General features: G+C 42.1%; 1 protein-coding gene across 2 annotated transcripts in view; it reads right to left on the bottom strand.

Moving 5' to 3' along the window:
* kif13a (kinesin family member 13A) overlaps nt 1-12,926 on the bottom strand; it is a 33,441-nt gene extending 20,515 nt beyond the window's left edge. For both annotated transcript variants that reach the window (XM_019255156.2, XM_019255160.2), the window contains exons 1-3: nt 12,569-12,926; nt 12,234-12,324; nt 1,714-1,729 (exon numbers count right to left, since the gene is read on the bottom strand). In XM_019255156.2, the coding sequence (XP_019110701.2) occupies nt 1,714-1,729; nt 12,234-12,324; nt 12,569-12,623 (162 nt within the window). In that variant the 5' untranslated portion in view covers nt 12,624-12,926. The remainder of the gene's footprint in view (nt 1-1,713; nt 1,730-12,233; nt 12,325-12,568) is intronic.
* Between the last annotated feature and the right edge of the window lie 290 nt (nt 12,927-13,216).

Here is a 13,216-nt window from a genome sequence, read left to right as displayed (position 1 = left end):
GTAGGGGTCTTACTTCTTCTGTGGTACAAAAACAAGCTTATTGTGCCGTACTGTAGCATGCCACCCTGCAGTAAATCAGCAGGACCGAGCTTGTCTGAGTGAGTAAGATGAAGTCTAAACGAGTATTGTTCGAGGTAATGCTCGTTAAAGCCGCGCCATGACTGTCTGCACAAATCCACTGTTAGCTGACACGTGTTTTGTCATAGTGGCTGGAGTTAAATGAATTCATAAATCAGGGTCAGCGCTCCCCAGAAGAAATTCCAGCACCCGGTGACCCTTGTCTCCAAGGAAACGGGGCCGTGGCTGTTCCTGGTGGTGCAGACTGGCTCTCAGCCCTCAGCGCTGGGTTTCACAACACAGACTTCAGCAGCGGCAGCAGAGACCGCTTGTGTCCCACAGACACCTGCATGAGCTCAGGGCTGGCAAAACACAGAGAGGATGCTTATTGGGAAAAAGCAGTGGTCTCATTTCAGAGCCACATAAACCCCACGTATCTAATGCTCTGATGCTAATATGGAAATGTTTCATTTTAAAAATAGATTTTGCACAGCCACTTCTCTTTTAAAGATTGCAATATCATCCTGCAGTAGAAGCACAACACTGCTGATACTCACAATTTTCGGAGCCCAACTGCTGCTCTGCCAAAGCACAAATACCCCAAATAATTGAACTCCTTCCTAATCATAATAAGGGCTATTGGCCAGGAAACCACTGGTTGCACTGTCAGCATGGGAAGCTCTGAGATCACTGAATGCTTTGAAAGCAAGACCTCCTCTTGTGACTTCACACAAGTGAGTGGGTGCCATTCAACGGAACAAAAGTGCCATCATTCTCAATTAGGGTTGGTTTGGTATCTAGGGCTTCATTCTCCTCTGGTCTGTCTGTCTCAGCCCAAGGGTGTGACTGCACAACAAATTGTTCTTGATTGGACAATTATTATTAATCAGCAGTACAAATAATGATGGAGCAGAGAAGCACAATGCCCTTTTTGTCATCTCTAGAATGAAGACTGTCTGAACGTGACTGGACTGCAACCTCCATTTACCCTTTCAAACTCAGGGAGAATTTGAGTGCCACTATAACTTAGCAGACAGCCACGTGCTCGTCTAGCTGAAGCGTATTACAGGGTAACTCAGGTTCACGAACCCCAGAGACCACGCACGCCTGCGGCCCGCGTTAATGCTCCCCGGTCCTGTCAGCGGACCGAGTGTACTGAGCACAAAGCCCGTCCCTGGTGTGTGAAACATCTCTGAGCTAGTCACCAGTGTGTTGTCAAGGGGTGAGGTGGGGGTGCACTCCAACAATGCAGCTTTGAATGTGCACACACACTGCCCCAGTGTCTGCGCTCATCCCTCTCTCATTGTAGAGCCTTTGTGGGTGTTCACGAGATCTTAGAGCGCTGACACATTCACACGGACATCTATCCGGCTCCTGCTGACCAACCAAACTACTAAAACACTCTCAATCATGTCCCTAGAAACCACGCCACAACAGTAGATCGACCTGTGCAGGATACTTCTCAGCCCCTCAGGGGAGTGTTGCCTGCCTGTGCAGCATCCTGCATGTCTCATAGCAGGGCAGTCAATGAGAAGTCACTACAGATCCCTACTTGCACTGAAAATGACTTTTTCTGCTGACACTGCGCATCAGCTCTGCTGGTGCTGGCCAGTTTCTTTTTTTTTGTAGCAACAGAAACAGATGAAACATACATACCTTAGGTTGTTTCCTGTTGAATGACGGGCAATCCATCATAAAGAGAAGAAAGCAGAGAGAGAGAGAGAAAATAACATAGTTAGCATTGGTGCAATTTAGCAGTCAGAACATGTTCACACTCAGTGAGATGCAGCTGCACTTCTCGCAGTAGGAAACATTTTATTGTTTGGACACAAACAGCTTTTTTTCAACTGAAATATGTGCACTAAAACCAAAACAACTTGATTTTTTTTATTTTTTATGAAACCTCACACTTTCTACATTCCCCAAATTCCTGGCGTGACTTCCTCCTTCACTCCTTCCTTTTTTTTTTTCACCCATTCATTCGCTTGCACACAGTGGCGTTTTCTGGTGGTAGGTGCTGCTGTGATTGGGTTCATAATTGGGCCAGTGGAGCGTGAAGAAGGGAAGAGATTTAGGATTCAATGTCCCACTGACTCTGTTGAGTAAATAGCTCTTATGCCTGTGGACCTAACGGAGAGGCCAGATTGGGGAAGCCGCACAGCATTACCAGCTGCCGGAACTGGAGGACAAAAGGGTAATATATATGGCACACAGTTATGTAGGATTATTCTCTTAACTGGAAAGGGAATTCCCCACAGCAGAAAACCTATAACATTAAAGCAAAGCCAATAAAATCACAACTATTACAATATATGGCTAGGAAATTACACATAGGACTATTTGCACATGCATGTTGCAAATGATGCAGCAAAATATACACCAGCCAGTCACTGCCACAGTCCCGCCCTTCAACAGTCAGCAGATCCTTCCTGCAGGCGTCTCCTGGCACAGAGACAAAGGTGGGCATCACCTTCACACAGTAACTAATACAGGGCAGGCTTTAGGAGGACTGAAACACTGCACCAAAGTGTCTCACACAAGCTGAGTCACCAACAGCAGCACGCCTGGAGCTGTAACTGCATGACAATAACCACAAAAATACTCGTCTGCACTTATATTTTCATGTGAAGTATTAAAGTATTAAAGTTTTTTTTTAAAAAGCAAGGTGATCTTTATAAAATCAGATTTCCTTTGAGGACCAAACCCAGNAAAATACTCGTCTGCACTTATATTTTCATGTGAAGTATTAAAGTATTAAAGTTTTTTTTTAAAAAGCAAGGTGATCTTTATAAAAGCAGATTTCCTTTGAGAACTAAACCCAGGCATAACTGTGCTCAGGCTCATTATAATTAGAGACAGAAAAGAGAGTGAGTGTGTAGGGGAGTAAAAGGAAGAGGGCCTGGTTTGGGTTCATACTCTGAATCCGAATCTGGGCCACTGACAACCACTGTGACTCTGTCTTAATCAGACCAGACAAAGACTGCAGCAGGGCCCTGTCCTCTGGATCTGCAGAGCAGATAGCTGATGTCCGTGAGGAGCTGTGAGATACGCATCAGCATCAGACAGCAGGGAGCAAAAATCTAAGATTTCTTAGAGGGCAGACTAGGGGGAGGTTCAGGTACAAAAAAAATCTTGTTGCTACAAAATGGAGACATCAAAGATGGAATAAACACGTGGGAAAGTTATGACAACAAGTGGACGGACAGTAGCTATAGAAGAATGCAAAGGGGGCAAAGACAGAGAACAGATATATCCCTTTGGAGAACAAAAGGACAACAGACACAAGACCGGAAAAGAGAGACACACACAATAAATGTGGAGACAAAAGACATGCAGTTATGGAATGCGTGCAGTCTAAGCTCTGTAGCAGGAGGAACAAACTCAGGTTGCTCCAGTGATTATCCAGTGCATGTACGTGTACAGTGCATGCTGGGAATGTTGAACAAAACAATGGGGGGAACTGTTTCAAACTGGCTATATTTAGGATTTCACAGAGCAACTATTTCCTCACAAAGTCTCACGAGGAATTCATTTTATTCCAAAAATGTACAAATTATTTCATTGTATTCAGCGTTGTAGTGTCTTTCTTTACTTCCTCCCCCAACACAACGGTAAGACCTCGCCCCTCAGTAAGTTAAAGTACATTGGGATCCAGTTCTCCCACTCTGCTTTAGACATAATCTCTTTAATCTTCCCAGAAATCTGTGTCCTTCTTAGCAATTTTGTACCTTGCTTGTAGAAACCATGTAAGCTATGTCCTCCCTGACTGATTCCAACAGAGACATTTGGTTGTATAAATCCTATGTATAGCATTTATCATGAGTAGTTTTTTGCAAAAATCCAGTATTTTCCAAAGTATTACGGACAACAAAGCTTTAGTATTGAACTTCTATCAATATAATGACTGTGTTCATTTTGGTGGTTGTCATATGTGCAATAAAAACATTCAAAACTAATCATGTTTTCTATAAAATGGCCATGATTTCCAAAAGAAAAAGTGATGCAGCTCTATCATGACTCAGTTTCTATCAACGAAAAGCAACAAAACCTCTAAGTTACAAAGCTGAAACCACGGCATGTCTGACAGTTTTAACTTCAACTTAATATCTGCAATGGATTACACAACAATTACACACGAATAATTAAGTTACAGTCACATTAGCCTACAGGCTATCTGCTTCATAATCAAAATGCATGTCAAATCATGGCTTTGGGGATTATTAATGGTTGTGTTGTGGTTGAACAAGTGTATGACACAAATGTACGGCACAGGAGTGCCAGATAACATTAGATTCCTCCCCCCTCAAAGGCAGATGCAGGCAGACACTGCAGACCCAGCAGGGCAAGGCTGAAGTCTAAAAGTCTCGTTGGGGGCTGGTTCTGCGTGCCATAATGTGTGTGTCATCAAGGACACACTCAGGCTCCCACGCCTCCAGCTACCTGATGCCAAGGCACACATGAATGATTTTAACTTGGCCGAGGGTGGAAATTGGCCTCTCACACTACTATGGTAGTGATCCTGTGTTGTGGGAGACAGATTAGAGGAGCACGTTTTGATGTTCTTTGTAAAATCTCCTCAGTGCCAGGCCGTGATAATTTTTAAATCCATTTTTAAGGGTCAAATTCACTCAGATCACACATGATTGGTGTGAGACCCTCATGTGCTGGTGCCCCAAAGGAAGGTATGATGAGTGGGAGAGCAGCAGTGGAATCCCCCCTGTGGTTATAGAGCTGGATTAAGGCCACTGGGTTATTATGCCGCAGAAAACTCCACTCTTCTAGCCCTGTCGGCAACACCAGATTCATTTACTGTATCATCCAACCACTGAAGCATCTATCTATCCTTAAACAATGTATTGCCTGTCCAGACTCACAGAACTACAGTATCAGACAAATATATTATATTTCTAATTTGTATGTATCATTTAATTTGATCTAACATCCGTATACACACTTACAGCTTACAGATTGAGAGCAAGCTGGTTCAAATTAGTTAGAAATGATATTTTTCTCTTCTGAAATCATAGTTTGACAGCCTAGAAAACGAGTTTCATATCAAAATAAATAAATAAATGTAGTAGCGCACATAGCGCCCCATTTTCCAACGAACAGATATGTCAGATTCATCCGTATGATCTAGCAGGCTCTGCAAGAGTTTCTGATGATATGATCCTGCTGCTCAAATGGAATATGCAAATCACAACCCCCCGTTGACATGACATTTCACGACATTCACCTGCCCTGTACACACACACTCAAACATAGTTTGTTGCTGGCACATCACACATTGATTCAAATTCCTCTTTTCATCTGTCACTGAATCTCTGGATCCCCAGCCCTTTCAACCTCCAGTTAACCGCACATATGACTCTTTCCCCTGTTTGGCACTCGACATGCTACAGACAATTACAATTCAACAAGCTCCAGACCCAAACACAACGTTCAGAGCCTGCAGTGTGTGTGTAAGTGTTGGGTTACAGCGCACTGAGCTCTCACAGGCAACCAGCTAACATTTCAGATGGTCTTCCAGTATGTTTAGAACCAAACACGCTGGTCCCCACCCACTCAAAGCAGAGGTCACCCGGCTGCACAGACAGACAGGAGAGAGGGAGAGAGCAGGGAAATGCCAAGCAGTGTTACAGTAAAGGGAGGAGGGGGGATGGCTCCTTGTTGAGATGCCTCCTAAGTACGGTGGACTGGTCTGTCGCTGTTATTAGCACGAGTAATCCAAAAGTAAAGATGGCAAGTGGTTCGAGTCAGAGGTTTACATGCAGGACATCCAAAAGCATTAAAAAAACAGTACCAAAGGAAGTTGGCTTGCTAATGACAGAAACAGACCTGCAGGATTGGTCCAAGCTACTGAGACAGCTAACTGTGACTGTGGAACTTCTCCAGTTTTATTACGTAACATATCTACAGCGAATATGCAACATCTTGGCAAGTGCTACTCAAATTCTTTACTTAAGTAAAAAAAATCACAATGTAAAAATTACAAATAAAAGTCTTGTAGTACTGTAGTATGTAGTATATTTTATTGTACACTGTTGTTGGAATAAGTATTTTTTACCTCGTCTCATGAAATGATTGTGACAATGTGATTTATTCTTGACAGATAAAGTGTATCTTCTCAAAATGTTGTTCCAAACATATCACAGTGAAAATTAAACCATGTAGGAACCAAAATAGGGATAAAATAAGGAATGTGTCTGAAAACGAAATCACTCCAACTTTACAGGCAACAGTGGAGGAGGTGGAGCTAGTTTAACTACTCACAGTTAGGTAGTTCAGTGTAGTCATGCGGTCGGGCCCCTACAAAGGCTCACAATATTCATTTGAGGGGTTGTGAGATGATTTGCCAAAAGGGAGAAGAAAAAAGACGAAACAAAGCTCTGAAACACAAACATATATATATTTTTTTCTTTCATCTTTGTAATATTTGTAATCTGACCAGATAAATGTAGTGGAGTAAACAGTTTAATATTTCCCTCTGGTCTGCAGTCGAGTAGAAGTAGATGTACTTTGTTACATTCCACCACTGGCCTTAGCTACTCAAGATTTTTGGAAACATGTGAGCCCATGTGTCATTGTTCTAAATCCTAAAATTAGCTTCCTATGAACATATTTGGGATAGCGGGGGGATATCACTCATTAGGGCAACTTCACTCCAGATTGTTTCTGTGTCTTGGCAACGGCTGTGTCGCTAAGCAACAGTGGTAAACATGGAGGCGAGACAACCTACCAGCTTCATGAGTCAAAGTTCCAATATGAAAGCCAAAGCTCTGGATCTCAAAAACAGCCTTTATGAACGGCACTGCCATCGGCAGCACACAAGATGCTCACTCTGTGACCTCTGTGTGGAGTTTCCATAACAAATGTTAACAACACAACATATGATGCAGCCAGGGTCTAATTTAATCCTCTCTGGCATTTCTGACACCACTGTGACAGGCTAGGTCAGCTGACTCTGGGCCCTATGTGTGCATGTGTAGGTGCTAAAACGCAGAGAGAGGGATACTGACCACATCTGCTCTAAAGCCTTAAATCTGGTTAGTTTCAAAGGCAACAAACAAGACAGAGAGAAGTGAAGTTCATCAATTTGTTCAATATGGTAAAGCTTGCTCCCTGAGAGGCAATGAAGTGACAGATTTACTACCAGGACACACCTCCTTTGACCCGGTCTGCTTGCTAGATGTCACTTATCTGAATACATGTGCCATGTGGCGGCTAAGGACAATAGACAACAAAAGCCTAGAGTAAGCATTCTCATGAAGTGCAAATATATCACAAACATCATTAATTGCGAAGAAAAAATGCGGCAAATAGATCGTTACGGTAATTATGTGCTTGAACATAATGAGATTAATGAGCGGAATATTTCTTTACGGACAGAGACAAGTTTAAAACGTGTTTTTTAAGCTTTTGTTAACGTTGCCGGGCTCTACTTCCCCTGACTGAGACTGAAAGTGAGTCCACAATAAGTCTATCCCACCATGAAATTAAATTCATGTAAACACAACAAGCCAGCTTCAAAACATCAAAAAGGCCTCATCTGAGAGAATCACGCAAGCAGGAAAGCCAGAATCATTATGGAAGAAATGTCTTAGAGTGGATTTTTACATAGGCTGCTCGCAGAATGTGAAGCCACATCTGAGATTAATGAGGCACAGACTTGACAAAGAGGGAGGACGCCATCTTTTCACAATTCCGGATCAAGATGTAAACAATGTCCCACCCTCTAAACAAACAATGAACGGTCCTTGAGGGAGTATAATCGTTTTATCAACGGCGCACAACACTTTCTCCTAATGGCACGAATAAAGCCTTTAAGAGAAAAGTTGGGCTGAGAGTGTGCAATTTAGGCCAACTAACTCTGAGAACAACATCTTACTGAATGGAAAGGTTGATTATTGGCACACGGGGAGTAAAATGAAAGACAAAGGGAACATTCCTGAGGGCAGCCAATGGACAAGGCAGCATTGTCATTCAGTAAAGGCTTGTTTTGGAAAGCATGATGACTTGGTCATGTGTGACTTGGGAGAAAGTGTGATCAACCTCCAAAACTTCAACAACATGCAAAACCAACATGTCTACTCAACACCTATTTGTGTCTTTAACACCTATGAGAGTTAACAAACAAACAGCATTAGAGGTTATCTGTAAAGGACTTGACAAAACACGTGCTGACCACATTGGGTTTGTCTCCGGTAGTCAACAGGGAAAGACGGTAGTGCAACCAAATGTAAAGGAATAATTCAACATCCACCCAGTTATATGAGAAGACTGATAACACTCTTATGTTTGTATGATAAATATGAAGCTACAACCACCAGCCGATTAGCTTAGCTTAGCACAAATACTGGAAACACAGGGAAACAGCTAGCCTGGTTCGGTTTAAAGGTAACAAAATGTGCCAATGTGTAAAAACTTTGTTTTGCTCCATGCCAAATAATAGTTTGTTACATATCCCTCGTCAAACAGTGAACTGTGGCTGTTATACTTAGTTTTTTGTGTGAATTAAACATGTTATGCAATGCTAAGTTAATGTTAATTAATGAGGTTTGAATATAACCAGGCTAGCTGTTTCCCTGTGTTTCCAGTATTTGTGCTAAGCTAAGCTAAACGGCTGGCTTTTTTTTTTTTACATGGTTGTGGGAAAAAAAGAAAAGAAACGGAGGACCTAACCACACAGCTATCTCTAAACACAAATATTTGTCCAGAAGCACATGGTAACCCAGTGGATGACTTTAAAAGTGAAGCCCCTCTTCACACGATTCAGATTACAATATCCAAATAAAGCAAGATAGCGCAGTCGAGTGTAGATAAACCTGGCTGAGCTCTCCTAACCATGAGTGATAAGGAAGAGATTAGAGCGGAAATTACAAGCTTGGTTACGGTCATCATCAGATAAAGACATACTTCCACTGGTCATCTTGAAAAATTTGACTGCAGAGCTACAGTAGACTGGATGGAGGTTAAGAAAACCAAAGGTATATTTAAACCCCTACAAAAAGACATCCTTAATTAAATACATATTTTTAAAAACTCTATGATCTTAGTAAGTTACAATGTTCAATTCCCTGACATAAACCAGACTCGATAAAAACTAGCTGTGGTTAGTTTTTGCTTTTTAAAACAACTCTGTATTTAGACTTAAATATACAGAAAAGGGGGGGGTTACATAAAAAAAAGACGTTGCAAGACTTGATGGTTCTGCATTCAATTGTTGCACGTTGACGGACATGTTGGGGCATGATAGATGTAATATGGCCCCATTGTGTGAGTAGAAGGGTATTTTCCTGTCATGATGCTCCACCACTCATCCCCTGTGCAGACAGCAGCCTCAGGTATTTCTCTGCCTCTCCACCCCCACCTGCATTGTATCTAAACCCCAAAGGAGAGCAGACTGGCGCGTGAAAACAAAACTACTTTCCCAGATTCCCATTTCAAATATGCCATTGGTGCCAACTCAACAGGCAGATGAAAGATAACACTTGGGAAACTTAACCTGTCGCCCTGAAGTCACAATCCATGTTTCATTTGACCACGACTGAGATTATTGTTCATTTCACAGGGAAATAGGAGAGGGCGGTATGGGTCACAAGTGCGACTATAATGCTCGGCGGTACAAAGAATGAGGCTTAGCCATCAAAAGGTAATCCCTTATATTTCTTTGAATTCTTTAGGTGCATGTTTTCGTGGTTCTGTGTGGTCTCTGCAAAACCGGATTAAAATTCAGACACAACCTGGAAAGCTTTCAGCTCCAAGTCCACCCCACTAGACACTTAATTTCCGTCTTTCACCAGAACAATGTCATATTTAGTATTTTTAGGTATTGTGCAAAAAACAAACAATATTACGTCGTTCTTGAATCCTGTATTTCAAAACCGGCAGCCGAAAGAAAAAACTAGTTTAACTAATTTCAGATGCGTCTGCATAAATATATCTATTACTGCTGTTTTCTCTCTGAGTCTGTGCCTGACCATTCCCATGAGAGAGAAAAAGTTCCCATGATCCTGGCCCCTGCAGCCATATACGGCATGCTAATACCCACTAAATCTGACACATTTCCAACACATAGGAACAGGTGTCTTCAAAACAAGGCAAAGTCTTAGTGATCAGGGTATCCCCTTTTGTGGCTCCACAAGCACCCGAGAGGAAAATTATATGGTTTAAGAAAACCATGGCAGCCTAAACACAGAGACCCAAAACACACACACATCACTAGCACTGAAATGTTAACAAGTAATTATATGCCTGGACTACACTATAGAAAAGAAATGTGACATAATAAAACCAAACTGTTCAAGGCTAAAGTCACTCGACGGCTACAGAATGTACTACCTTAAGAAATCCAATTGATTAAATTGCTTTATCAGAATAAAAACTGATCTCAGACAAACCATGAGTCCATGAAAGGACTCTCTGTACGACTGATACGACATCTAAATCAGATATGGAAACTTCCCCTGAATGAAAATGTGTTTGTGTCCTACTCATGGCACAACATGGCAACAAGTAGCAGTGGAAAGATCCAGCATCAGATCTAAACACTAATCACTTAAATGAGAAAATACTGCAGCTGGAGTCACCCTGAATCTCTACGTACTTACTGTCATTCCTCTGACCTTTCAGCTTTTTGTTCTGTTGTTATGTACCCTGCTCCACATATGTAAGCTTTGAGCGTGATTTGTTTAATTGCCTGGAACGCCGCCATTGTGTGGCAATTTCAGTTCTGATAATTGCCCTAAATACAGGTTAATGTTTGGATGCGAGCTGCTGGGGGAGCCAGCTCATTACCACTTAATGCTGACTGTTATGGGTTATGTGGAACAGCAGAGAAAGTGTTACACTTTAACAAGACTGGATGTGGGCCATGAGAAAAGCCTTGACTGTGGTATGCATGCACCTCTTTTAGCCGTAACACCGTTTACCGACTGTTGCTCATTTGAACTCAAGTATAACCTTATTATAAGTGAATCAAAGAAAGAAACAAAGTCTGGATTTTGTTTTGTTGCTAAATGAGCATCCTTTTAGATGTGGGCTGTGGGTAATCAGGTCAGCTGTTTAATCATGTGTGACACCAACAGCAGGGGAGGGCAAACAAACCAAGCGCAAAATTGTGCAAAACGACTTCAGCTATGATGAATGAAATATAGCATCTCTGACTGTTGGCAACAGGCATGACATCTCAATGACTTCACGAGCGTACAGCCATCATTAGCCTACATGTTGTGTGGCTCCAGACATTTCCTCATTACAATGTCAGATCACAAGCCAGCAGAGAAACTGCAGCTTTTTGTTGCTGACCTTCACTGTGCAAGTGTGAGAAACATCAGAGGATGCTATCTTTTATTTTTCTTGCAAAAGAATGCTGTTAAAGGTGCAGCAAAGTGCCATTTCTATAAGACACACTGCGGTCCAACACCACTTTGAAAGCTGCATAAGTTAAATTAGTTCTGACTCCGCAGATTTACAGCGAAGCCTCGAGGCTCGTCGTTAATCTGTCCTGTCTTAATAGGCGTCTTCGTGTGTCAAACCACCTCCCCTGGCCTCGAAACTTAACGACAGATAGACAGGATATATCATGTGCATATGTATTATTATGCTGAAGTGATTAGTATTGGAAAGTTCACATGAATTGCATAACATAATATCATGTTGCAAGCAGGTGGGTGACAGACATGATGTCCTCAACAGCAGCAGCAAGCAGCAGTGCAGTATTACTGTCTGTCTGCTGCATTTATTTGCTGGCATTTATGTAAATAAATAGCTTAATTTCAAAATAAAAGCTCATTACTGTGCGTCGGGATCAAGCTTTCTATCATTCATAAGTATTTTTCAGACATCTGAGCCAGACATGTGGTCCAGGAGCCCACTGGATGAATAGCTATACGTTAACCTTGAATGTTATTGTTACTGTATTACAACCAGGGTGGGATAAAGTTATTGCAGTGAGGGTGCAGCCTGCATTTTTCTGCACTTGCAGACATTTCCCAAACACCCAGTGTCCCCATACGTGTACTGCAAAGACGTTTTTTTGCACACAGAGTAACCACAGCGAGGCAAAAGATGCCTCAGCCACAACACAAATCAAACACTGTATTGCTTGACATAATGCAGTTTTCTTGTATTCATGTGCAAACACAAAGTGTTGGCAGCATTTCAGCTTTGTTTACCTGTTCTCTCCTTTTGCATTTGAAGGTGGTGGGTGTAGAACTGTTTGGTTGTCCTCCATATCCACGACACATTTTGTGTTCAGTTCAATTTCTGTAGAGGAAAGAAGTTTGTTGGGGAAGTAAAGCAGAAATTGCGGGGGTGTGAAAAGTAAAAAAATCCGAGCTACTTTCCACAAATCATGCTCAAGTCTTGACCTCAGGCTCCTAAACTCTAAAGCGAAAAGCAGCAATGGCGATGAAATCCCAAACTTTATTCTAATGTAGCATGAATCCACAAATGCTGAGTTTTGCACACAGAAAAAAAAAAAAAAAGAAATCATCGCTTTAACACTTACCCCTGCGGTTCATGGGCCGAACTCTCACTGCAACTTTTACCTTTGTATCCGACATTTTCGTCCACTTTTCACTCCCACCCTGCCTATGCGCCGATCTATCAATGTATATAGTCTGTGAATCCCCGACAAGAAGCCCGGATTTCTGCCAGAAAAAAAGGGGCTCTAGTTAAACAACCCCAAACGAGTCCAAACCTCAAGGAGAAGAGATGGGAATATGTTCATTTTTTTCCCTTTTATATCCATCCGGGTTCGCTTTTTGTGCAAATCCAGCACTCTGCTCCAGCCCCAGACAGCATCCCCACCGCCATCTTCCACTGGGAGCACGACTGCTATCCTCTGGCAGTCTGGAGACGGCTGTGCCAAAGAGGGGGAAAGGATTTACGCACCGCGCCGCTTATTGGGGGGAGAAATAACCAGTGGACGAGAAATGTGTGGCTGTCTGACAAGTTGATTTACATAGACCCATTATAAGTGTCATTTAAAAACAGAGTGAAGAGCAGAGGGTTTATTAAAAATAGGTTTGGATAGTCATTTGTCTGACACATGTCTCTGACACACACACTAATTAAACAGTTTTAACTATTTTTTGTCCAGAATCAAAATGAGATTAATAAAAATAATAGTAAATATTATATATTATATAGAATT

The sequence above is a fragment of the Larimichthys crocea genome, chromosome XIII, assembly GCF_000972845.2.
Source record: "Larimichthys crocea isolate SSNF chromosome XIII, L_crocea_2.0, whole genome shotgun sequence".
In the NCBI taxonomy this organism is placed as follows: domain Eukaryota; kingdom Metazoa; phylum Chordata; class Actinopteri; family Sciaenidae; genus Larimichthys; species Larimichthys crocea.
This window is presented reverse-complemented; position numbering and strand designations above follow the sequence as displayed.